This window comes from Marmota marmota, unplaced genomic scaffold (genome assembly GCF_001458135.2).
Source record: "Marmota marmota marmota unplaced genomic scaffold, marMar, whole genome shotgun sequence".
Lineage (NCBI taxonomy): Eukaryota > Metazoa > Chordata > Mammalia > Rodentia > Sciuridae > Marmota > Marmota marmota.
In genome coordinates this window covers 37,778,624-37,805,029 of record NW_025999949.1, presented here as the reverse complement: position 1 = coordinate 37,805,029, position 26,406 = coordinate 37,778,624, and the positions used below count along the sequence as shown (strand labels likewise).

The window sequence follows — 26,406 nt, the reverse complement described above, 5'->3', positions numbered from 1 at the left end:
TGGCCAGCAGGTGGGGTGGGCGTCCCCAGCCAAGAAGGCAGCCCTGGCAGGCCATGTGGACAGGGACAGGAGATTCAGGGACACAGGAGGCAGGCGCTGGGGCCAAGCCAGCAGCGGGCTGGGGGTGGGTGGGGGGCGCCCGCTGGTGTGCTGGGAGAGCGGCGCTTACCAGCAGTCTGGTGGTCACAGCGTAGGGAGACGGGAGGTTGGCTGGACAAGAGACATGGAGAGAGTCACTCAGAGGGACAGGCACAGGGCGGGGCCAAGTGAGGGTGGGCCTGGGGAGTGCGCACCGTGGGCCTCGAACTGAACCAGGAAGGCATCTGTCCCCGCCTCCTGCCTCTTGAGGGCCAGATGCACCAGGCTCCGACAGAGCGGGGTCAGGGCCTCGGTGAAGTGCGCGGGGACGAGGAACTCCATCAGGTAGGGCCAGAGGACCTGGGAGCAGAGGCCCCGGAGGGCCCCGGTCAGTGCCAGGGCAGCCAGCACACCAACAGGGCCGCTCCCTGGGGCTGCCCAGGACTCCCTCTGAGCAGAGTTCAGGTGTGGATGTGCCATTCACTTGTCCTGCTGTAGGTCAGGGGACTCTGAGCACTGCCCTAGGGAGGCACCACTGAGCAACACCCGGCTCACCTGTCACCCAGGACTGGGGTGGGCAGGGTGAGGGGCGGGGCCCCCGGGAGAGCCAGGTGAGGGGCAGCCCAGGCAGGGCCTGCTGAGGTCGTCCACTCACGTCACTCATCCTGTCCACCGTGGTGCTGACCAGGTAGAGGGTGCGGACACTGACGGCCCGCACGCTGTCAGCGGCTGCCAGGTCTTCGCCATCAGGGCCTGGCTTCTCAGGCTGGGTTGGGTGAAAGGCCAGAGTGTGCGTGAGCCAGGTCGAGGGCGCTGCCTCAGGCAGTCACACAAGGGCCACCTGGCTGGCCTCCTACACCTGGGGACGCCTGCCTCAGCTGCCACAGTCAGGAAGAGGCGCTGGGCTGAAGTCCCCCAGGCCACCGCGCGAGGGCCAGGCGGCTCAGGCGGCTGGGTGCTGCGGTCCTCTGTCTTACGGAGAGGCTCCCACAAGACGACGACTCTGTGCTCCCAGGTGCTCTGAGCCGTCCACTCACTTTGAAACTCCAAACGCAAAACGTGAACAACAGAGAAAGGGCAAATCGGCGCCAGACCCGGGAGACTCCTGCTACCCTCGTCTTAGGAACCAAAGGCCACGTGGAGAAACAGTGATGTGAAGGCCCCGAGCAAGGCTTCTAGATCACGCTACAAAAACACAGAACCTCCTAGGAAACCCTGTGAGCAACTCTGATTCAACAAACTTGAGGAGCAGAAATCAAGCAGGCCAGACTCACTCTGACAGGCAGTCACACAAGTCACAGTAGCCGTGACACCCACCTGGTGGCTTTTAAAGATCACCAAGAAAACACCTGGGTTAAAAAGAAACTAAACCGTCAGAAACGAACACTACGAACACAGTATCAGGCCGAGTCCAGGGACACGTCTCAGCTGAGACTCACCAAGGAAGGGACACCATTAGCAGCATGAACCCAGAACCAGAAAGAATCCCAGAAATACTGTGCGAAAGATCCTCGTGGTGGACACAGAGGACCCAACTCAGGAAGGCGACGATGTGGAGGGGAACTACTGGTTGGAAGAAGGACGGGGACATATCAAATGAAAAAGGCTAAAAGACCAACAGAGGGACGAACGGTCAGGCAGATGCAGAACAGCCATACAACAGCAAGTAAAAATGGGACACAAGAACTGTTTAAAGGGATTAAGCGGAGACCTTCCCTAGAGAGACGAGGTGACAAGAGCCTGTGTGGAGAGGGCCAGGGCTGAGCAGGGTGCCAGGTGTCACAGGGCCAGTGCCCAGGCCCAACAGGCACACTCAGTGGTCACCCCTTCCCCTGCCACCTCTCCACACCGCCTCGTCACCCAGACTACCGCTCTGGGCCCACTGGACACTAAACCCTCCCTGTTCCCAGCCCTGCCTGTCCCCGTGGATATGGCTCCTAGGGACCTCGGAGTGGGCTCACAGCAGGTGCCCTTGTCAACAGATGCCCTCTAGGCCACCCATGGTGCAGGGGGGCAAGGGTTTCCTCCCTTTTTAAGGACAAATGGTACTCCACTGTACGGACAGGCCTGTTGTGTCTGTCCACTCACTCTTCCATGGACACTGGGTTGCTTCCACCTGCGGCCACTGTGAACAGTGCTGCCATGACCATAGGTGTATATGAGAATCTCTGAGAAGCTGCTCTCAATTCTTTTATGTATCCAAAACCGCCATGCCGTTTTACATGACGTCCACGGACACCCGCCTTCCCTCGGGGCCTGGAGTCCTGGGGCCGCAGCTGGGGGAGCCTGTCCCTCAGCCTCCGAGTCTAGGCCCCGCAGAGGCACTGCAGTGTCTGCTGGGCTAGGAGAGCACAGGAGGTGTGCCCGTGGGCCGCAGCCCTGACGGCGTCACAGCCGAGTTCTCCGAGTCCTTCCAGGGAATCGAGCTCACTCCAGAAACAGAGAAAACCCAAAGGGTGCTGTGGTGACTAAAGAAGGTAACTTCACCAGGTGCAGGGACACATGCCCGTAACCCCAAGCCTCAGGAGGCCAAGGCAGGAGGGAGGGCAGGTTTGAAGCCAGCCTGGGCAACTTAGCAAGGCCCTAAGCAACCTATCAAGACCACGTCTCAAGATAAAATGTAACAAGGGCTGGGAATGGAGCTCAGTGGTTAAGCACCCCAGGTTCAATCCCTGGGACCCCCCCAAAAAGAAGGTGACTTCATAGTTAAAAACGTCCTACAGCCAGGTGTGGTGGTGCACCCCTGTAATCCCAGCGGCTCAGGAGGTGAGGCAGAGGCAGGAGGATCGTGAGTTCAAAGCCAGCCTCAGCAATTCAGCGTGGTGCTAAATAATTCAGTGAGACCCCGTCTCTAAATCCAATCCAAAACAGGGCTGGGAACGTGGCTCCTGGGGCAAGGGCCCCGAGTGGTTCAATCTGCTGGGCCCAGTCTTAACAGCAACTGGGAAGAAGGGAGGCTGCACAGACTCTTCCAGGAGCCAGGGGAGGAGGGAGCTCGACCAACTAGCCACAGGGGCCTGGGCCGCGGGAAGGCCTCACAGGGAAGGCCAGGGCTGCGTCCCTGTGGGGAGAGCTCGGCTCCCACCACGGTGCCAGCACTGGACTGCAGGTCCTAACTGATGACGAGGCAGGAGGAAAAGAGACATCAGGAGGGGAAGGAAGCGGGAAACCATGATTTCAAGAAGTCATGATGTTCCATGTGGAAAACTGCAAAGAATTGACAAAAATGCAAAGCCACAGGATAAAAAGTCAACACCTAAAACCAACCGTCTGCCCATTTCTAACTCCATGCCATCCGAAATCCAACTCAGGAGGCCGAGGCAGGAGGATCCCAAGTCCCAGGCCAGGCTGGGCAGCTCTGTGAGAACCTATCTCAAAAACAGACCAACCAACAAAAAACAGAAGGAGGAGAAAAGAAAAAAGAAGGGATAAAGGAAAACAGGGAAGGAAGAGGAGGAAGTAAAGGTGAAAAGGAAGAAGACCCTGAAGTGAGGAACACGGTGAGCTCAGGCCCAGACCCACGGAGTCCAGGACACACAGACTCTGGGTCTCGCCGACTCTAAGATACTGATGAAAGACATGCAAGGATCCGAATGAGCATGGGGACGTGACCTCCTCATGCTGGAGGCTCCCTCCCAAATGTTCTACAGACAGTCCCACTCAAAATCCCACCGTCTGTTCCAGAAACCAACAGGACGATTCTGAAGTCCACACAGCAAACAAAGTGAGGGTGGCGCCAGAGCCCGGCGGGGCAGGGCCAGAGCCAAGAGCCGCACGCTGGCTTTGCAGCCAGAAGGCAGCACAGGGCTTGGGAGGCACTGTCACCGCTGGACTGCACCAGCCACCAGGTGCACAGGGAAAAGAGTTGTCGCCACTCGAGGTGCTGGGACAGCTGGGCTGGGACCTCTTAATACTTCTAGGAAAGAACATGGCAGATCTGTGTGACCTTGTGCTCAGCAAGGATCTACCAGACAAGACACCAAGAGTATGATCCACAGACAAAAACCAGGTAAACTGGTCTTTAAGAAATTTAAACTTGTAGCTGGGCACGGTGACACATGCCTGTAATCTCAGTGGCTCAGGAGGCTGAGGCAGGAGGATCACAACTTCAAAGCCAGCCTCAGCAACTCAGCAAGGCCCTAAGCAGCTTAACCCCCCCCCAAAAAAAAAAAATTAGACTTCTACTTTTGAAAGGCATTATTAAGAATTAAAGGGCTGGGCTGGGGCTCAGGGGTAGAGCGCTTGCCTAGCATGTGTGAGGCACTGGGTTTGATTCTCAGCACCACACAGAAATAAATAAAGTCCATTGACAACTAAGAAGATATTTAAAAAACAAAGAATCAAAAAGACAAGCATGCAACAGACTTGCAAGAAAATACTTACAAGTCATATATCTGAGAAAGAGCTTGCACCCAGAATATACAAACATCTCTTAAAACTCAGTAAGAAAAGAACCCAATTCAAAGAGGAGCACAAGGTCTGAGCAGACTTGATCAGAGCAGCAGCACAGCCTTAGGTAGCGGAGCCCACGGGAGACGCGGACCGCTCAGCACAGGTCAACCCAGGGTGAGGCACCACCCCAGCAGGGACTGCAGAAAGGCTGCCCGGAGCCGCTGCCGAGCACGCATCATGGGGCTGAGGCAGGAGGGGTTTGATTCCCTGTACTAGAAATAAATAAAATTAATACTGCCTGGGCCAGGGGTGTGGCTCCTGCCTAGCATGCATCAGGCCCCAGCTCAATCCTCAGCACTGAAAACATAGACCTGTCCTGACCCAAAGCCCCGAGCACTCGCAGACACAGAGCAGAACTCCCGCCCAGCTCTGGGAACGTCACACACCTCCTTTTTGGAAAACAGCTCGGGAGTTTCCCATGGAGCTCAACGTACATCTCCCCCCAGGCCCCTCGCCCCTCCCTCGCCCCTCCCCGGGTGTTACGGGCTGCACAACACGCTCCAAAGACAGGGCTCGGGGGAGTCCAGATGGCAGAGTCCAGGGCTCAGGGTTCAAGTGCTGGGACACAGGTCCTCAGTGAGGTGGTGACGGAGGGACTCCAATGGCATTCAGCATCTGACAAGAGTCTTTTAGAGACTCAGAAATTTGGGTGCATTAAAAAGAAAGAAAAGAGCACACTGGAGCCAAGGAGTGGCAGCAGGGACAGTGGTGCTGGCTCACCTCAGGGGACAGGGAGGACACAGCACCACAGGGGACACATGTGGCACAGGGTCCTGTGGATCAGAAAGGCAGCCTGAGCTCAGCTGATCCAGGGCCTGCACAGCCATCTGGTGTCTGGAAGGTGCAGCTTCTCACCTGGCCGTGGGCAGCTGAGGTGGCCACACTGCAGCTTGCTGCCGTAGAGCTGGAGACCCCAGCAAACCTGTCCCAGCAAGTGCCCAGCGCATGGCCCAGGGTGTGCCCAGCAGAACGGGACTGGGGGGTGTCCACCAAGGGACACAGAGGGGAGCCCAACTCGCTTTCCCCTGGACTCTGGTGGCTCGCGTGACCAGCCAAAGCGGGCGGGGATCTGGACAGGTGGGTGTGAGTGCACACGGGGACTCATCCTGGGAGCCGTGACTGAGGGCAGCAGAGCGGGCGGAGGGTGACCCCCACCCGCCCTGTGAGCAGAGTTCTCGGGAGGCTCCTGAGACCTGGCGCCCAGCTGCCAGGCCCTGGGGGGTGTGTTGACCTGATCTCCCACCCCAACCCCTGCCAGCCCCCATAGCCCACGCCCAGCCACTGAGACTCCTCATAAGCATCGCTGCTGCCCGCCTGGGAGGGCGTCCACCTCGTCCTCATGGGCACAGTCCAGCTGGCGGCACTGGCCACCCCATCCTACCCTAGCTGCTGACAAGGGGGGGCTGAGAGCCACTGCGCCCCGTCCTGGGCCTCCCGGGGGCAGGGGTGAGCAGCACCAAGCCCGCCCCCCCCCCGCAGCTTTCTCAGTGCTCAGCGGGCACAGGAGCGACGTTGCGCCCTTCCATGGGGACGACCCTTCACTGCCCCATCTTGTTCCGGGCCTGGTCTTGTCTGTGTGCTTGCTGGTCCCGCACATGCACACTCACGGCTTCCGTCTTCCTCGTGGCCGCACCTCTGAGCTCTCTGCCTGTCTTTCCGGGGTCAGAGTCTGGGGTTTGTTCCTCTTTGTCTCCTTTCCTCTCCCTCCAGTAGCAGATCCCCTGTCCCCACCCGATGCTGTGCTTCACTGAGAGACAGGGTCGGAGTTTGCGTAGCACTTTGCTGCTGCTGAGGCTGGCTTTGAACTTGTGATCTCCTGCCTCAGCCTCCCGAGCCGCTGGGATGACAGGCGTGGGCCACCAGGCCCAGCTAGAATCACTTGTCACATCTCTTTTGCAGTCTCTCTGTTCCCATTTTAAACATCCTAAACTTTCTTCTACCTTCCCCACACATTTTCCTTTCTCTTAATGAACTGTATTTTACCACTGTTTTGGAACTAATTTCTATAGTTCCTCACCCAACACCACTCATGTTGTCAAGAGTCATTAGTACCAGGGATGGCAGAGTTGACACCTACTGTTTATTTAAATGTTGGAGCCAGTTCTGGGCTATTGATTGTTTTTCTTGTTGGAAGCTGCTGACCCTACGTCCCTGTTTTGTGTTCACTAGTACTGAGATAGGACGGTGGGTACTGGGTATTTATCATAACACTGTGTATTGTCTGCTTCTGTTGTTTCTGTTTTGTTCCCCCCCACCCCCTGCTCCGGCCCCCGGTACCAGGAATTGAACCCAGGGACACTTAACCACAGAGTCACATTCTTAGCCCTTTCTTAAAAATTATTTTATTTTGAGACAGGGCCTTGCTGAGTTGCTGAGGCTGGCTTTGAATTTGCCATCCTCCTGCCTCAGCCTCCCGAGCGAGCCACTAGGGTTACAGGCGGGCGCCACCGGGCCCCGCCTGTTGCTTTTCTGTTTCTCCTTTTCTTGTGAGGTGCTCAGGATCTACTGGAACACTGCAGCCTCACAGGGTGGAGAAGCTGCTGATCAGCTAGACCCAGTCAAGAGAAAAGACGAAGCCAGCCTCAGTGGCCCACACCTGTCATCCCAGTGGCTCGGGAGGCTGAGGCAGGAGATCACAAGTTTAAAGCCAGCCTCAGCAACAGCGAAGTGCTATGCAAACTCCGACCCTGTCTCTCAATAAAATACAAAATAGGGCGGGGGATGTGGGTCAGGGGTCGAGTGCCCTGAGTTCAATCCCTGGTACCAAAACGAAAAAAAAAAAGTGGTTGGAATTGAAGAGGGTTGTAGAATGAATAATCTCTTCAGGGAAATAATAACAGAAAAAATTCCAAACCTTGAGGCTGAGATGGACCTCCAGATACAGGACACATTCAAACTCCAAATAGACAAGATCAAAAAAGAGCTTTTCCAAACTCATCATGATTAAAATAAAACAAAAACAAAAACAAGGATAGGACTTCAAAAGCCTCAGAAGAAGAGTGCAGGTCACATCTAAAGGCAGGACGATCAGAGACCCTTCTGACTGTTCAGCACCAACGCAGGAACCCAGGAGGGCGTAGAAAGGTCTGAGTCCTGAAAGAGACAACTGTCAAGCAAGATTTGTGTCTCCAGCCAAGTCACCTTTCAAGTCCCTGAAGATTAGCAGAAACTAAAAGAACCCATGGTGACTCAGCTGGCACCCCCGGGAGGACTCGCCCACACAGAAGAAATGGGCCTCAGACTCCAGTGCTCCCAGGACAGACCTCGTCTGAAGCACAGCTCAGCGAATGGGAAACAGGACAGGTAAACACCAGAGACCAGTCACAATGGCAGGAATTAATAACATCTCCCTGTGATAAGCCTGAATGTAAATCATCTTCACTCTCCAGTTAAAGACGTAGGTTAGCCAGGCGTGGTGGCACACTCGGGAGGCTGAGGCAGGAGGATTGCAAATTTAAAAACAGCCTCAATAACTTAGTGAGACCCTAAGTGACTTAGTAAGACCCTATTGCAAAATAAAAAATAGAAAGGGCTAGGGTGCAATTCAGTGGTAAACTAACCCTGGATTAAATCTCCAGAGCCAAAAAAAGAAAAAGACCTAGGCTGGCAGAATGGATTCAAAAAAACAGACCAACTGTATGTTGTTGGCAAAGACAGCCACAGGCTGAAAGTGAATGGGTGGAAACTGATCTCCCATGGGAATGGAGCCCCAACCAAGCAGGAGTAGCTACTCTCACACCTGACCACGCAGACTTCAGCCCAAAGTCAACCAGAAAAGACAAAGACCTAAAGGAACAATCCAACGAGAGGATTCAACAACCGTAATCGTTTATATCGCCTCCTGACATCAACAGACACCAGTCAACTGGGAGACTCAGGCCCCAGGACAACAGCCGTGGACGATCTCCACACACCTCTCACCAACACCTAGGTCACCCAGACACCAACTCAGGGACGGCTCCTCAGACCTTAAAAATAAAAACAAAATGACCCAACTGGAGCTGAATGCACTTTTCCCTCAGATGCTCATGGAACCTTTTACAAAACAGACCACAGTTAGGCCACAAAGCCACTCTTGGCAAATGCAAAAACAAACAAACAAAAAGAACCCAATATGATTCTTTGCATCTTATCAGGTCATAATGGAAAAAATGAGATATTATCATGAAAAACTACAGAGATCCTCTAAACACTGGAGATGAATGGTACACTTCGGAACGGTGACTGGGTGAAGAGAATGAGACCAACGCCGTCCAACGCACCTGGTGGCCTCTGGGACCCCAGCGAGCAGTTCTGAGAGGGAAGTCACGGCCATGAAAGTCTCCATAAGAAACCCAGAAAGATCCAGAATGAGCAACCAGCAAAGGATCAGGACACAAAGAGCTGGTTCTTTGAAAAGGTAAGTAAGTTTGATAAACCCTTAGTCAAACTGAGCAAAGCAAAACAGAGAAGACACAAATTAATAAAAAACCAAATTAATAAAAAAAAGTAATGAAAAACCACCACAGACATCAGAAATCCAGAGGATCATTAGGGGCTATCTTGAAAATCTATACTCCCATACACTGAAAAGGAGAAGAAATGGATGTGTTTATAGACACAGACAGCCTGCCACAATTAAATCAAGGAGACATGGAAAACCTGAACGGACAATAACTAACAATAAGACAGAGGACGCAATAAAAAACCTTTCAACAACAACAAAGCACCCAGGACCAGATGGATTTTTACCTGAATTCTACCAGAACTTTAAAGTAGAATTAGTCCTAATGGTCCCCAAATTATTCCATGAAATACAAAAGGAAGGAACACCTTTTTTTTTTTTTTTTAGAATTTTAATATTTATTTTTTAGTTTTCGGCGGACACAACATCTTTGTTTGTATGTGGTGCTGAGGATCGAACCCGGGCCGCACGCATGCCAGGCGAGCGCGCTACCGCTTGAGCCACATCTCCGGCCCAAGGAAGGAACACTTTCAAATTCATTCTATGAAGCCAGTATCACACTCATACCAGAACCACATAAGGACACATCAAGGAAAGAAAACTACAGATTAGCTGAGCGCAGTGGGTCATGCCTGTAATCCCAGTGGCTAGGGAGGCTGAAACAAGAGGATCCCAAGTTTAAGGCCAGCTTTGATAATTCAGTAAGGCCCCAAATAACTTAGTGAGAACCTGTCTCAAAAAAATAAATAAATAGGGCTGAGGTTGTGGCTCAGCAGTAGAGCATTCGCCCAGCATGTGGGCGGCCCGGTTCGATCCTCAGCACCACACAGAAATAAATAAATAAATGAATAAAAAAGATATCGTGTTCAACTACAACTAAAAAATAAATATTTAAATAAATAAACAGAGCTGGGGGATATGGTAAATTGCTCTTGGGTTCAATCCCCAGGAAAGAGAGAGAGAGAGAGAGAGAGAGAGAGAGAAAGAGTAAAACTACAGACCAATATTTCTGATGACCATACATGCAAAGAAACCTTAGTATCAGCAAGCTGTGTTGAACACATTAAGAAGACTGCACACCATGAACAAGGTGGTTTTATTCCAGGGTTGCAAGAATATGGTGCACACCTATGATCCCAGCAGCTCGGGAGGCTGAGGCAGGACGATCAAGAACTCAGAGCCAACCTGAGCAACTTGGAGAGTCATAACCTGCTCGAGAGCCCTTCTTTAAAACCTGGAACAAGACAGGGGTGTGCACTCTGACCACTCTCATTAATACAGCACAGACACTCTAGCCACCAGGCAGGAGAGGAAGGAAAGGGACAGAAACACAAAAGGAAGAGGTCACGTCACCGGTGCTTCAGATGGTGGGTCCTGTACTCAGACCATGCAGAAAGCTCAAGCCGATGAACACGTTCAGCAAACAACAAGTTACAAAATCAACATACAAAGATCACTAGCTTTCCTCTACACAGATAATGAATCTGCTGAGAAAGAAATCAGGAAAATTATCCCATTCACAAAAACCTAAAACCACAAACACACAGACACACACACACACACACACACACGCACGCAGGAATCTGACCCAGGAAGTAAAAGACATCTACAGAACTACACTGAAGAAAGAAACGGAAGGAGACACAAGAAGATGGGAAGCCCTCCGTGTCCACAGACGTGCAGAATTAACACTGTCCACATGGCACCTTTCCAAAAGCACATACAGATCAGTGCAATCCCGTCAACACCAATGACTTTCTTCACAGAACTAGGGGTGAAAAGTCATAAAATTCCTTTAGAAGAATAAAAGACTCAGAGTAGCCAAAGCAATTCTGAGCAATAAGAGCCAGGCTAGAGGCATCAAATATCTGACTTCAAATTATACTAAAGAGCTATAGTAAAAAAAAAAACAGCATGGTACTGGCATAAAACAGACACACAGAACAACAGAATAGAAGACACAGACAAACCCACACAGATACCATCATCTGACCCTTCACAAAGGTGCCTAAAACAGATTGGAGCAAAGGCACCTTTTTAACAAATGGTGCTGATAAAACTGGTCATACATATGTAGAAGAATGAGAATGGATCCCTATTGCTCACCCTGCACAGAAGTCAACTCAAAATGGATCACAGACCTAGGAATCAGACCCCAAACCATGCAACTCCTAGAAGAGAACATAAGATCAACACACCTGTATAGGTGGATGCAGGCTTGGACTTCCTCAACAGGACTCCTAAAGCTAGAAGGAATACCCAGGATTAATAAATGGGATGGCATCAAATTCAAAAGCTTTTGCACAGCAAAGGCAACTAGAGCATGAAGAGAGAATCTACAGAATAGGAGAAACCTTGGCTGACTCCTCTTCTGACAGAGAGTTAATATCTAGAATATATAAAGAACTCAAAAAACCTCACAAGAGAAAAACAGCCCAATCAATGAGTGGGAAAATGAATTAAACAGACACTTCTCCAAAGAAGAAATACAAAAGGCCAATAAACACATGAAAAAATGCTCAACATCTCTAGCAAATAGGGACATGCAAATCAAAACTACACTGAGACTTCCTCTCACCCCAGTCAGAAGGGCAGTCATCAAGAATACAAACAACAAGTGCTGGAGAGGGGACAAAGGGGACACTTTACGCTCTTGCTGGGATTTAAATTGTTACAACCACCGCGGAAATCAGTATGGAGGCTCCTCAAAAGACTAGGCATGAGGGGCAGGGCGTGGCTCAGCAGGGAGCACTCACCTACACACAAGGCCCTAGGTTCAATCCTCAGCATCACATGAAAATAAATAAATAAATAAAGGTATTAATAACTACAACTAAATATAAAAAAAAAAGACTAGGCATGAAACCCCCATAGGACCAGTGGTACCCCTCCTCACTATTTACCCTGAAGCATTAAAATCATCTTACGACAGCAATACATGCAAGCCATGTTCACCTTATTTTTTTCTTGTGGTGCTGGGGATCAGACCCAGGGCCTCGTGCCTGCAAGGCAAGCACTCAACCCACTGAGCCAGCCCATGTGTGTAGCAGCATGATTCACAGCAGCCAAACCCTGGAACCACCCTAGGTGCCCACCAGCAGCTGAATGGTAAAGAAAATGTGGTGTAGTCTCCGCCTCCATCCATTTACCTGCAAATGCCATGATTTTATTCTCTTTTAATGCTGAGTAGTATTCCGTTGTGTATAGACCACATTTTCTTTATCATTCATCTACCGAAGGGCATCTAGGTTGGCTCCACAGTTTAGCTGTTGTGAATTGTGCTGCTTTAACACTGATGTGGCTGTGTCCCTGTAGTGTGCTGATTTTAAGTCCTTTGGGTAGAGTCCGAGGAGAGGGATAGCTGGGCCAAATGGTGGTTCCACTCCAATTTTCCAAGGAACCTCCATACTGCTTTCCACATTGGCTGCACCAGTTTGCAGTACCACCAGCAGTGTATGAGCATAACTTTTCCCCACATCCTTGCCAACTCTTATTGTTGTTTGTCTTCTTTTGTTTATATACTTTTATTTATTTATTTTTATGTGGTGCTGAGGATCAGACCCAGAGCCTCACATGTGCAAGGTGAGTGCTCTACCACGGAGCCCCAGCCCCAGCCCCTGTTTGTATTCTTAATGGCTGCCATTCTGACTGGAGTGAGATGAAATCTTAGAGTAGCTTTAATTTGCATTTCTCTAATTGCTAGAGACGTTGGACATTTTTTCATATATTTGTTGGCTGGTTGTATATCCTCTTCTGAGAAGTGTCTGTTCAGTTCCTTGGCCCATTGATTGATTGGATCATTTGTTCTTTTGATGTTATCTGATGTGCGTGTGGTAAAAATTTGCTCCCATTCTGTAGGCTCTCTGTTCACCCTCCCCAATTGTTTTCTTTTGCTGAGAAGAAACTTTTTAGTTTGAATCCATCCCATTATTAATTCTTGGTTTTAATTCTTGCACTACAGGAGTCTTATTAAGGAAGTTGGGGCACAATCCAACATGACAGAGATTTGGGCCTACTTTTTCTTCTATTAGGCACAGGGTCTCTGGTTTAATTCCTAGGTTCTTGATCCGCTTTGAGTTTTGTGCATGGTGAGAGTGAGGGGTTCAATTTCATTTTGCTGCGTATGGATCTCCAGTTCTCCCAGCACCCTTTGTTGAAGAGGCCGTCTTTTCTCCAGTGCATGCTCTTGGCACCTTTGTCTCATATAAGGTAATTGTAGTTGTGTGGGTTAGCCTCTGTGTCCTCTATTCTGTACCATTGGTCTACAAGGCTATTTTGGTGCCAATACCATGCTGTTTTTGTTACTGTGGCTCTGTAGTATAGTTTAAGGTCTGGTAGAGTGATGCCACCTGCTTCACTCTTGCTGCTAAGGATTGCTTTAGCTATTCTGGGTCTCTTATCTTTCCAGATGAATTTCATGATTTCTTTTTCTGTTTCTATGAGGAATGTCATTGGGATTTTGATTGGAATTGTACTGAATCTGTATAGTGCCTTTGGTAGTATAGTCATTCTGACAATGTTAATTCTGCCTATCCAAGAGCAAGGGAGATCTTTCCATCTTCTAAGGTCTTCTTTAATTTCCTTCTGTAGTTTTCATTGTAGAGGTCTTTCATTAAGTTGATTCCCAACTATTTAATTTTTTTTTTTGAGGCTATTGTTAGTGGGGTAGTTTTCCTCGTTTCCCTTTCAGAGGATTTGTCACTGATGTACAGAAATGCCTTTGATTTTGGGGTGCTGATCCTGCTACTTGGCTGAATTCATTTATTAGTTCTAAAAATTTTCTGGTGGAGCTTTTTGGGTCTTCTTTGAGACTACCATGACCAAACACCAGGAGGACAGAGGGACTGCTGAGCAGATCAATTCACCAAAGTTTCATTCAATACTTTACAAAAACTTCTTCAAAAAAACGTTATTTCATTTTCTGCCTAATGGCGATCAAGGGCCGTTGGGTAAAACAAGGTAGGTCTATCTGAAACGGATTCTGCCCATGCGGCCAGCAGATAGATGTGCACTGCACTTTCTCTGCATCTACTGAGACGGGTCGGGCGTGGGATTCTTATCTTCAGTCTGTTGATGTGATGAATCACATCTCTTGATTTCCGTACGTCGGACCCACCTTGCATCCCTGGGATGAACCCCGTGCCGAAGGCTTTCTGTGACATGAGGAGGCTGATTCACAATGGGGCTGGAGGGGATAGCATGGGAGGAATGGAGGGACTTCAGATGGGAAAGGGGAGGGAGAGGAAGGGAGGGGAGTGGAAGTAGGAAAGATGGTGGAATGAGATGGACATGGTCACCCTAAGTACACGTATGGAGACACGAATGGTGTGATATAAAAGATCATGCTCTATATGTGTACTATGAATTGAAACACATTCTGCTGTCATGTATAACAAATTAGAATGAATTTTTTAAAAAAGAAAATGTGGTATACGTATACAACGGAGTTTAAGTCAGCCATAAAGAAGAATGAAATTGTGTCTTTGTAGGAAATTGGATACAACTTGAGACCATTATGTTAAGCAAATAAGCTGAACTCTGAGGGTCAAGATTAATATTTTCTGGCACATGTGGAAGACAGAGAGAAAAAAGGGACAGGAAGTTGAGGGGATCTCATGAAAACTGGTGGGACATCGGTAGGGGAAAGGACCAAGGGGAGAGAAGAGGGGGCCGGGAAATACTGGGGAGTGACATGGCCAAATGATCCTGTGACACTGTGACACCTAACGATCTACAACCACAAATCCCACTGTGTACAGCTAGTGCACTGAGAAAAAAATACGGAGACTGTGCCCAGCGGCACACGGCGGAGGTTCCTAACTGCTGAGCCTGCCCACACTTAATGTGAGTGGACGACTCACAGTGGCACTGCATGTGATGGAATGCACTCAGCAGTGGACAGGGACTGCAGGGTGACCTGAGAGTCCAGCTCAGCAGGACTGGGTAGCTCAGTGGCAGAGTGCTTGGTTACCAAGCACAGTGCCCTGAGTTCAATCCCCAGTACTTGGAGAAAAACGCCTGATACAAGGGGAGGAGCTGACTTGAGCTACACTCCGTCAAGCCCACCTAGGCATTCTAGAAAAGCAAAACCAGAGGGACAGCTGGCTACCAGGAGGCAAGGGAATGTGGGGTGCCAGATGTCCTGTGTCTTGACACAGTGCTTGTGTGACTGTCATCAAAAGCACATGTGGCAATTTAAAGGGTGCATTTTCCTGTATGCAAATACACCTTAGTGAGACTGACTTAAAGAAAAGTAAGAGGGCCGGGGGCATGGCACACGCCCTGTCATCCCCAGTACCCCCCCACCCCCGAAAAAAAAAAAAAAAGATAAACACAGGCAGTGGCTGTTACCAGTGTGAGAGCTGACCTCAGGGACAAACCCATTTTTTACTAAACCTTCCCAGGCCACACCCAGCTTCTAGATCACTGCAGTGCTCTGGAGGGACCCAGGGCCTCCCCACCTGCCCTTTACTTTTACCAGTCACCTGCTACTTTTCAAGAAGAAACTGACTTATTTACCAGCTTTTAAGACAGAAAAGCCCCAAAGAGAACCACGTCTCTGCTTTCTGCCTCTTCTGAGTTTTGGGAGCTGCCAGTGGACTCAAGGCGCAGAGACCCCGACTCAGAAACAGGGAACCTCCGTGCACAGACTCAGGTCACATGGCCACCTACTGCTGGGACAGCAGCTCCTGGTGACGAGCACTAACAGAGGTTGGGGCAATGTAGGCCAAAGAGCCTAGCAGCTGCTGGGCCCAGAGCTGGTGGGTGAGGCTGGTGGGTGAGGCTGGTGGGTGAGGCGTGGCCCTTACCTCCTGCTCAGGGGGCAGCGCACACTGCTGCACGATGTACTCAATCATCACCTCGCCTCCGGGCTGCTCCAGGTAGCCATGGTGAGCCATGGCGCTGATCACCTGCACCACAGCCCGTTTCACCTGCCCAGAACCAACAGGTCAGGAAGGGGCCAGACAGAGACTGTCATGCCAATCCAGCCGGCAGACAGGGGCCTTATTCCTCCCCCTGCCCACACCTGCACGGCACACATGCCTGCACCTACACCCACCTTGCAACCACACCCACACCTGCGCCTCAGCTCCTAACTGTGCCAGTACCCACACCTACACCTGCACCTGCACGTATGCTTGTACCTCTACCTGTGGCCACACCTGCACCTACACCTCTATCAGTGCCTGCAGCTGTGCCCTCACCTGCACCTGTGCTATTTGGTCCCTGGGCTGCAGAAGCCCCATTAGCCCCTGCAGCATCCTCCTCCAGTGGTGGACGAGCCCAGCTCTGTCGGGGGCCTCTCTTCCTTCTTCCCCACGGCCCCCACTCCCACAGCCCTTCATCAGTCACCCTGTCTCACTCCTTCCCTTCTCCGTCCACTTCCATCGGCCTCACCCAAGTCTATGCAAGCAGTCCTGCTGAAGGGCCCACCCCAAATCACCCTGCCCTCAGCCCCCTGAACACTGGCCAGCGGCCGCCCAGGACTAGACTCAGCCTCCTGGTGTCTCTCTCTGCCTGAGATCTGCCTGGCCTGGGGATGCACTGCTTCAGGGCCGGCTGCTCTTGGTGCATGGTTTCCTGGGGGGCACCACTGCCCTGGCCATGGTCCCTGATGTGAGCCTTCACCCAGACACTCCTGGGAGTCCTCAGCGGCATGTCCAGCCCTGCTCCATAAGCACTCCTGGTGGCTCGAAGGCGTGGCCAGTCCAACATGCTGAAACAAGCTACACTGCCCCCAGAGCCAGCACTGCCTCCATCCCAACGCCACCCTGTCCCCAGAGACATTGGCCTCTGCTCCCACCCAAAGCCCTCTGCACGTACTGCTCCCTTGGGAGGCTTCTCCCTCATCTTGAGAAAGTCTCTGCAGAGGTTGGACATCACCATCCCAGCGAGGCCTCTTCAGAGCACCCCTAGCTCATGCTACCCCAGTGACATGCGTGCCTACAGGATCAGGTGGGTTGGGCTGGCAGCTGACTGCCTAGAGAGCAGCAGAGGGCCTGAGGTGACCTGCAGTAGGGGCAGGTGTGGGCACAGATGCCCCTGGCACTGCAGATGTCATGTGAGCCCCCATGACAGCTGCAGGGCCTTGTAAGGGAGGCATCAGGGGACGCCTCGGAACACGAGGGTCTGTGCACTATGGAGCGTGACCCTGCCACAGGGGTAACTCGGGACCCATCCAGAAGCTCCAGGGACAACAGTGAGAGGAGAACCCAAAGAGCAGGCCAGGGCCAGCAGCAAGGTCGGAGCAGAACACAGAGGAGCTCAGGTCCCTGCTGCCCCTGAGTAAGCAGGTCCTGACCGCCCTGAGCACAGGAAACCTGCACGGCCCAAAGAGGGGTCTTGACTCCTGGAGATCACCCTAAGCCACCGGAAGGTCCTGCTGACAAGAACGCCCACTGGGGCTGAGGCTGGGCTCAGTGGTGGAGGGCTTGCTCGCACCTGTATGGCCCTGGGTTCGATCCTCTGCACCACATAAAAATAAACAAACAAAATAAAGGTATCGTGTCCAACTACAACAAAATATTAAAAAAAAAAAAAAAAAATGCCCACTGGCTTAGGCCACAGGCCAAACCACATGGTCTAACAATGTGATTCTGACCACAAGAGGTCCCTGTCTATGGGTCTGGACCTCGCCTGCACTCTGTCCCACGGGCTTCTGGCTCGGGCTGATTTTATCCTGCATCTTCTCCCTGCAGCAGACTAACTAAAAATATAACAGCTTCCTGAGTTCTCTGAGTCCCTTGAGTGAGTGCTGGACCGGAGGGTGGTACTGAAGAGCCCTGGACTTGCAGTTGGCCCCAGCAGTGAGTTGGTCCCTGGCATTAGGCCTGGTTAACTGTGTAAAGAGTATAATGAGGGGCTGGGGATGTGGCTCAGGGGTAGCGTGCTTGCCTAGCATGCGTGAGGCACTGGGTTCAATTCTCAGCACCACGTAAAAATAAAGATATAAAGATATAAAACAAAAAAGAAAAAAAGAGAGTATAATAAAGGCAGTTGCTAGCCACACACTAAACCCATGTGCCTTCTCATGCTGGTGGCCCAGTGCCTGGTGAGGCAGAGCACTCTTCTGTGGCTGCTCAAGGTGGAGCCCAGTCTGACCTGTCCAGTTTACCTTATTGTTGGTGTCCAGAAGGGGAAGCCTCATGGCAGAGAGAATAAAGGGCTTCTTAACTTCCATTTGAGCAGCTGCAAGAAATGAACATAATGGCTCAGTCTGCACCATGGCCAGAACCAGCCATCCCACCCACCTCTGTCCCAAGGCCCAGAACACTCCTCTAGGGTCTGGCCTTACCAGGCCTCCACGTGGGAGAAGAAGAAGGCCTAAGTCCACTGCTCTCTAGGGGACAAACGATTTTCCCCCAAATAACATAATTTTACCCAATTAAAAAGCTAAAATGTTGGCAGTTCAGGGAAGTAGGTTAAAAATATGGGCCTGAGCCAAGTGTAGTGGTGCACACCTGTAATCCCAGCAACTCAGGAGACTGAGTCAGGAAGAACAAGTTCAAGGCCAACCTGGACAACTTAGCAGGACTTTGTCTCAAAGTGAAAAAGAAAAAAATAGGGGCTGGGGTTGTGGCTCAGCAGCAGAGTGTGTGCATGTGTGAGGCACTGTGTTCAATCCTTAGCCTCACAAAAAAACAAACAAAAAAAATAAAGGCATTCTGTCCATCTACAACTACAAAATTTTTTTAAATAAATAAAAAATTCACAAGTTTTTTAAATTTAAAAGTGTTGGGCATGCTGCTCAGTGTTAAGGAGTACTTACCTAGCATGTACTAAGCCCTGGGTTTAAGCCCCAGCACCACCAAAAAAAAAAAAAAAAAATTTTAAAGAGCCTGACAAGAAGATTGCAAACTTAAGGCCAGGCTTGGCACCTCAGCAAAACGCCTCAGACACAGAGGACTGAGGATGTAGGTCAGTAACAGAACACCCTGGCTTCGATACCCAGGCAGAAAAAAGGAAGGAAGGAAAAAAAAGAGCCTGGGAGGGTTGACCAAGCCGTTGTCCACTGGACAGCATGGACTCTCCATGGTCTCACCAGGTGGAGTCGGACAGGCCCTGGGCTCAGTACACATCTCGCCTGTTCCCAGGAGACCTGCGGCTGCTGGTCTGGGGACTCCCTCTTGCTGAGAACCAGCACCCTGACCCCTCTTTTCCTGATATCTAGAAGAGGTTAAAAAATGGCCATCAGGAAACGGTGGGGTTAATAATAATGAGCCCAGAGGACTTGGCATGGTGCAGCGACCACTACTGCACTGCGAGGAGCAAAGCTTTCATTCAGCAGACAGTCCCTCGAGAGTGAGGGAGGTGTCACCCTGACATTTTAATCCACAGCCCAGAACCCTGAAGCCACAGGAGCCATAACGCTGGCCAAACTCAAGCGGGGCCGCGTGAGAGCGCCTCCTGGAGGGGACCCCGTGTCAGGCAGGGAGGCGCAGGGCGTCAGGACCACAGGGAACACGGGGCAGCACAGCCACAGCAAAGAGCAGGGACTCTGCTCCACTGCAGCAGATGCCCTGAAGTGACCAGCACCAGGAGGTTCTGGTGAAATCACGGGACATTAAAGAAAAAAGTACTTGGATATCTGAAAACAAAAGCAAACAGAACAGGAGAGAAAGTTATCTACGTCAGGTTTGGATGGCGACCCTCCAACAAAACCCAGGACTCCCCCTCCATTTGAATTTCAGATAGACAACAAACAGCATTTTAGCACAAGAACGTCTCAGTCATACTGGGGGCCTGCTGGTCTCTGCTGAATCTGGCAACTCCTTGCCAAAAGCAAAGGAGTGACCTGTTAACCCACGAGACAGGAGCGGGGGTTGGACACGCAGCCAAGGGTCCGTCACCCACACAGAGCCAGACAAGCAGGCAGGCAAGGCTGTGCTCACGAACCTCCCCGAGCCAGCCGACAGCCACACGCACGCGCAGCCCCTGCAGAAAGAGCCAGAGGAGGGCGGGAAGGAGGGCAGACACGGTGCAGGGGGAGCCAGGGCAGTGGGAGAGACACGTTCACAGCTTCGTGCTCAGTCACCCTACAGGGGAAGCACTGTGACTCTAGTGTCAGTGCTGTGTGACAGGGTGAGAAAAATAAGGAATGGCCAGGCAGGGTGGCACAGGCCTGTCATCCCAGGGCTGGGGAGGCTGAGGCAGGAGGATCTCAAGTTCAAAGACAGCCTCAGCAATTCAGCAGGGCCCTAAGCAATTCAGCAAGGCCTGCCTCTAAAAGGCCAGGGTATGGCTCAGTGGTGAAGCAGCCCTGGGTCCAATCCCTGGTACCAAAATAAAAATAAAAATAAAAAAACACCAAAAAGGGGCTACAGGACATTGTGATTCCATCAGCCTCGAGAGCCAGAAAGTCCCAAGGGGAGCGAACAGCAGGGAGAACTTGCCATTTCAGAGGAACCTGAGTGTGGGCCAGAGAGAAACCTGGGCGCTGCCCAGTGGGGCAGACAGGAACCTGCCCGTGCACCAGAGAGCAGCACGCCAAGAGCTGTCACTTCTACAAGTGGACGTGCTATGGTCTGGATGTGAAGTGCCCCTAAGAGCCACAACACTGACACAGGAGCGTCCAGCGGTGCTGTGGGGGGTGAGGCCTCACCGGTCCGTTGGTTTGAATGGACCAACTGGTGGTGACTGCCAGCAGGCAGGAAGAGGACGGGGGAGGGCAGGTTGCTGGGGCATGTCCTAGAAGTGGGCATCTGCCCAGTGGACCTTCCCCACTCGGCTTCCTCACTCTGCCCTGGCAGGGGCGCTTCTTCCTTCAGGCCCTCCTGCCGTGACCCTCTGCCCTGCTGCAGGCCCAGGCAATGGACTCAGCGGCCGTGGGTGGACCTCTGAAATGGGAGTGAGGTGACTGTTGCCCCCGGGAGTCGTCCTGCCAGATGTTTTGGTGACCGTGATGAAACGGTGACTAACACAGCACAGAAAATGACTTCAGAGGACAGAGCAGAAATGCAGGTCACGATGAAGCGACTTCTCAGTGGGAGAGTGTGTGCGGGAGGGGAGGGTCAAGGAGCCCGGCCAGCCACGCGCACCGTGAGCCTGGGGTGGGGAGAGGCCTGGGCCCTGCCTAGGCTAGCCCCCAGGCCAGGTACTCGGCCTTTCTGCACCTCCTGGCAACACACAGGGGCCGCTGGTGACAGACAGGAAATGCTGATCTGGGAGACTACTCATCAGAGTGGAGAGTCCTGCCTTCAAACTCCCTCCCAGCCCAGATGGCCACTAGCAGCACCACAGGGACGCGAAGCCAACAGGCCCAGGCTGACTGTGCCGGCAGAGGCCCGTGTCCCATGCCCTCCCTGGACTCCTGGGTCCAGCACCGTTCCTGCCCCTGCCCCATCTCAAGCTGTCCCTACATCATTCCCACAACTCTGCGGGCTGCCCCAGTCCCACGGCCACTATCTGCAACCCAGCACTGGTAAAGAGCTGACCTCACAGGACAGAAGCCAGTGCACATGTCCCGTAACAGGCCAGACAGGCTTTGTGGGGTGCAGATCCTGTCTCACATGTGTTCCCAAGTTGCTTAGCAAACGCAGCATGCCCAGCCCTATTTCATTTTATTTTGAGACAGGGTCTTGATAAGTTGCCCAGTCTAGCCTCAAACTTATGGTCCTCCTGGCCTCCTGAGGAGCCATGATCACAGCACCACCACACCCAGCCTTGCACTTGCTTTTGGAATCTGTTAAGAATGTAAGCTAGGGGCTGGGGCTGGGGCTCAGTGATAGAGCACTTGCCTCGAATGTGTGGGGTCCTGGGTTCCATCCTCAGCATCACATAGATAAATAAATAAGAAAAGTATTATGTCTACCTACAACTGAAAACTTCAAAAAAAATTTTAATGTAAATTATCACCAACTTTCAGGCCTAAGGTGGCTCATGGTCTGACTCCTCTAAAAGGAGATCAATAAGATTCATCAAAAAACAAACCCACATGTAAAACTGTGATCACTTTTTTCAAACTTATTGTTGATCAATTAAATCAGCCTTAAACGCAGGAAACCTGAATCTCCAACTATGTGGAGACCATCAGGCACAGCTACTCAGGACATACTCCAGAACTGGCCTCGCTCCTCAGAGAAAGGACGCTGCATTAACAAAGTCTGAGAACTAAACTAAGCCAGAGTGTGGCTTCAACTAGATCCCACAGGAGAGCAAGCCACACCAGGCAAGTGTGTTTACTGTCAGGCTCTGTGTCTGGGTCCTGTGCTGACGGAGTCAGGGGAACACACAGGGAGTCAGGCAGGGCCTTCAGGGCACTGCGGTCTGCATCCTCTATCAAGGCAGGTATCAGTGATCAACGTCCAGTGAAGGGCAGATGGACACTGCTCTTGTAGGATTTTGCAGAATAGAAAGGTGGGAAAAATTTTTAGGAAATTCAAAGTAAAGGCCCAGCACAGGGGTGGGTACCAGAAAGAAGTCCCGCTTCTTGGGAGGCTGAGGCAGGAGTATCACTTGAGCCCAGGGGTTCAGGGCCAGCTGGGCAACACAGCAAGACCCTGTGTCTTAATGAACGAAAAATGAAACCCAAGTGCGATGCTACTTTTCACCTAAAAGGCAATCTCCACCTTCCAAGCACTACCCCACACTGGACACAGTGCAGGCGTGGAGGGCACTTACCAGCCGAGTTGATGAGGTGCCTCAGGATCTGCAGGGTACCCACACGCAGTCTCTCACTGCTGGTGTCCAGCCTGGGCAGCAGGAAGGCCAGCAGCCGGTCAGGCAGGCAGGAGGCTGTGGGACAACATGCACATCAGGCGGGGTCTAACAGCCTCTCCTTTGCGCCTCCGAGTCCTCAGGGCCAGCGTCCATCTGTCCTGGCCATCTTGCTCCCAGCATGGAGGAAACACAAAGACTCGCTTTGGGGACCGAGGGAAGCTGGAACCCCAGGCCACCATCTCTGCCCCACAGCATTCTCAAGGGCACCAGTCTCAGGGCAGGCATTGGAGCACACCCTCCTGCCAGGGCATAGGCCCAGCAGGCAGCACCAGCTGGAGCACAGGAGATCCAAACCTTGGGCCCACGGGATCTGAGCGCCCACTCAGCTTCTCAAACTCACAGGGCCCCCAGAGGCCTCCGCATCCCACTTGCTCTGGGCAGAGCTGCACCTGGGAGCAGCTCTTCAGCACTTGGGCCCCAGGCCAGTGCAGGTCTAGGCGACCCAGGCATCACCCTCCAGCCCGGAGCTCTCAGCTGCCAACAGGAACAGGGGGCTACGACCCATGCAGACGCCTTCACCTTGGGGAACCAGGTCGCCTATGTCCTCATCAGACCTGCTGTCCTCCTACACACACACCTGGTGTGGCTGAGCCAGTCTTACTGCCTCTCCTTCCATGCCCCAGGTGGACACTGGTATCGCTGGCCCTGAGCATGCATGGATGCAGGGGACAGAGCTGACACAACAGCCTCTGCTGTCCAGGAGATCAGGTGATGACATCTCTAGCTGGAGTCAGGTAAAGTTGGAAGGATGGCCAGGACCAGGATAAGAGGCACCATGGAGCTGGTCATGGGTGAGGAGCAGGGGCAGAGCCTCTAGGACGGGCAGGACCAGAACATGCATCTACCTGGAAACTAAGTGCCTGGGGCAGTGGTGAGGGCTCAGCCCCCTGGGGCCTCTCGGATGCTGGGCAGAGGTAGAAAGGCGGCCTCCTCATCCCATTCACACCATCCTCTACATGAAGAGGCAACTGGCGCAGTGTGTCCCTGAGGTACCTGTTCAAGGAGGAGCCCACCACTCACCCAGCACCGTGAAGCAGCGCAGCACCTCTTTCTGGCTGCTCATCACCAGGGGACTCGAGGACTCCACGGGCACACAGATCTGCTCCAGGGAACAGGACAGAGGTTACAGGGGACAATGCTTGCTGCCCTCCTGGGGCTCAGAGCCCCAGCAAATCACTCTCCAGCTCATTCTCACCCAGAAGGGATGCCCAGGTAGGTGCCAGCTGTGGGACACACATGCTGTACCATCAGAGGTGCCTGGGTGGCCAGTCCCTTGCAGTCGGGGGGGTAGAGAAACACCACACCACACACAGGCAGAATGAGCCTGCAGGACACAGGGTGCTTTGTCATTAAAAAGAAGCATGCCCACGTCCCTGGGTGTGTACTCCCAGCCATGCGCTGGAGCCAGTCCCCTCTGGAATTAAGCACCAGAGACATCCGGAGCTCACGGAGCTCACGCCTTCAAAAGGTGCCTTGATTAAAAAGTAAAGACTAAAAGAAAAACCTCTGGGGCTTCACGGAGCCTCACTAACGCAGGCACGCTCAGTGGGCCCGCAGGCCCCGCCCACCTCCTCAGTGTCACAGCCCGGGACCCAGGCAGGGCCTCTGGATGAGGCTCTAAGGAACCTCAGGGTCCACCCTGCAGCCACGGGAGGGACCCCAGCACAGAGCAGCGCCCAGCCCAGGACTGTCCCTTGCCTGACAGCACGCCTCCTTGGGGTTCGGGGAGGAGGCAGGTGAGGTGCAGGGGCTGAGGGCCAGACCTGACCCGACAGGCCCTGACCCTTGGCCTCTGAGGAGGCCCGGGAGGACCACTCCGGAGAGTCAGGTCCCTCTCAGAAGCAGGCCTTCCAGCCCAGCAAAGCCTCTGGATGACAGTGCCAGCAGAGGGCAGGACCACAAGGGAAATGGGGCGGCTTCCATGGTAAGTGGTGCACAGCAACGGGCAGTCGCCTGGGAAGAGGCAAAGCGGACTCCCACCCATCTCCTCCAGACACAGGCCACCAGACAACGGAGGGCAGAGGGGGGACCCACCCATCTCCTCCAGACACAGGCCACCAGACAACGGAGGGCAGAGGGGGAACCACCCATCTCCTCCAGACACAGACCACCAGACAACGGAGGGCAGAGGGGGGACCCACCCATCTACTCCAGACACAGGCCACCCGACAACGGAGGGCAGAGGAGGGACCCGCAGGCAATCACTGAGTGCAGAAGGCTTCTGTCCATCTGAACCTGAACCATGGCATAAGCTGCTGGGGTGCAGCTTGGTGGCAGAGCACTTGCCTAGCCTGTGTGGGGCCCAGGGTTCAGTGCCAAATACAGCAAAAAAAAAAAAAAAAGAAGTTTTACAAGGAGGGGGCCGGGTTGTGGCTCAGTGATAGAGAACTTGCCTAGCATGCATTAGGCCCTGGGTTCATCCCTGACACCCACAAAAATAAACAAATAAAATAAAGGTCACTGGGGACATAGCTCAGTTGGTAGAGTGCCTGCCTTTCATGCATAAGACCCTGGGTTCAATCCCCAGCACCACAAAAAAAAAAAAAAAAAAAAAATTTGGGCTGGGGCTGTGGCTTAGTGGTAAAATGCTTGCCTAGCACACATGAGGCACTGGGTTCAAACCTCAGCACCATATTAAAAAAAAAAAAAAAATGAAATAAAGATAGTATGTCCACCTACAACTTAAAAAAAGTAAATATAAATAAATAAATAAATAAAAGGAGGATAAATGATAATACAAATATTAAACAATTTTTATGGCAAAAAAATACTAAAGAATCAAAAAAATAAGATAGTGCTTGTCTTGCATACATAAGGCCCTGAATTCAATCCCCAGCACCAGAAAGAAAGAGAGAGAGAGAGAGAATAAAGTAGGAGCGGGCTCGTTAGTGCATGCAATTCAGGAATCTAAGACAGGCGATCGCAAGTTCCAGGCCAGCCTCAGCAATTTAGAAAAACCCTCAGTGACTTAGCAAGGCCCTGACTCAAAATTAAAAATCAAAAGGACTGGGGATGTAGCTCAGTGATAGAATACCCCTGAGTTCAATTCCCAGCACAAAAAAAAAAAAAAAAACAGGATGAAACAGAATATTTATTCATATAAAACAACAAGGCTGTAAGAACTGCTACAGATCAATATGGAAAGAAACTGAAAATAGAGAAACAGGATATGATGGACAGCACAAAGGAAAGGAAGTAACACGGTTTTTCTATCTTCTCAGCTTTTGCATATTTATATTCCCCCTTCCTATGCCCACCCCCCACAGATAATCATTCTTTGCTTTTATAGTTTTGACGAACATATATGGTTTTGGGGGTTTTTATATCAGGTTAGTGACACTGCATCACGTTTCTGAGTTTTCCCTCCTTCTTGTGTGTTCTTCAGTGAGGTCTTGGGCTCTGGTCAGGCTGACTTCCAGACACCTCGTGGTAAGTTCCCGCTGTTACAGTGCACAGTACTCCAAATAGGTCCTAGCTGGCCATACTCCACCTGCACCCTGTCCCACGAAGAGATTCTGCCCTCCTGCCCATGCTGAGCACCCCACTGCGGACAGCGCCCAGCTGCTGTGCACCACAGCAGGCTCGGCAGATGTCTCCTTCAGGACTTCTTTGTCCTTCTTCTAGATGAGTGACTGAGCATCCACAAAACAAGTATGCACCCAGGAGGGGTGCAGCTGACCTCCAGCTGGGCACATGAGGAGGGGCCAGTGCCC

At 52.0% G+C, this 26,406-nt stretch overlaps 1 protein-coding gene across 1 annotated transcript in view; it reads right to left on the bottom strand.

Annotated features, from left to right (window-relative positions):
- The window catches only part of Mroh1 (maestro heat like repeat family member 1), a 72,992-nt gene that overhangs the window by 19,938 nt on the left and 26,648 nt on the right, over positions 1 to 26,406 (bottom strand). Inside the window, exons 10-16 of the mRNA XM_048802418.1 lie at positions 23,714 to 23,792; positions 22,595 to 22,708; positions 18,090 to 18,163; positions 15,784 to 15,906; positions 734 to 844; positions 294 to 438; positions 139 to 210 (exon numbers count right to left, since the gene is read on the bottom strand). Coding sequence (XP_048658375.1) covers positions 139 to 210; positions 294 to 438; positions 734 to 844; positions 15,784 to 15,906; positions 18,090 to 18,163; positions 22,595 to 22,708; positions 23,714 to 23,792 — 718 coding nt within the window. The remainder of the gene's footprint in view (positions 1 to 138; positions 211 to 293; positions 439 to 733; positions 845 to 15,783; positions 15,907 to 18,089; positions 18,164 to 22,594; positions 22,709 to 23,713; positions 23,793 to 26,406) is intronic.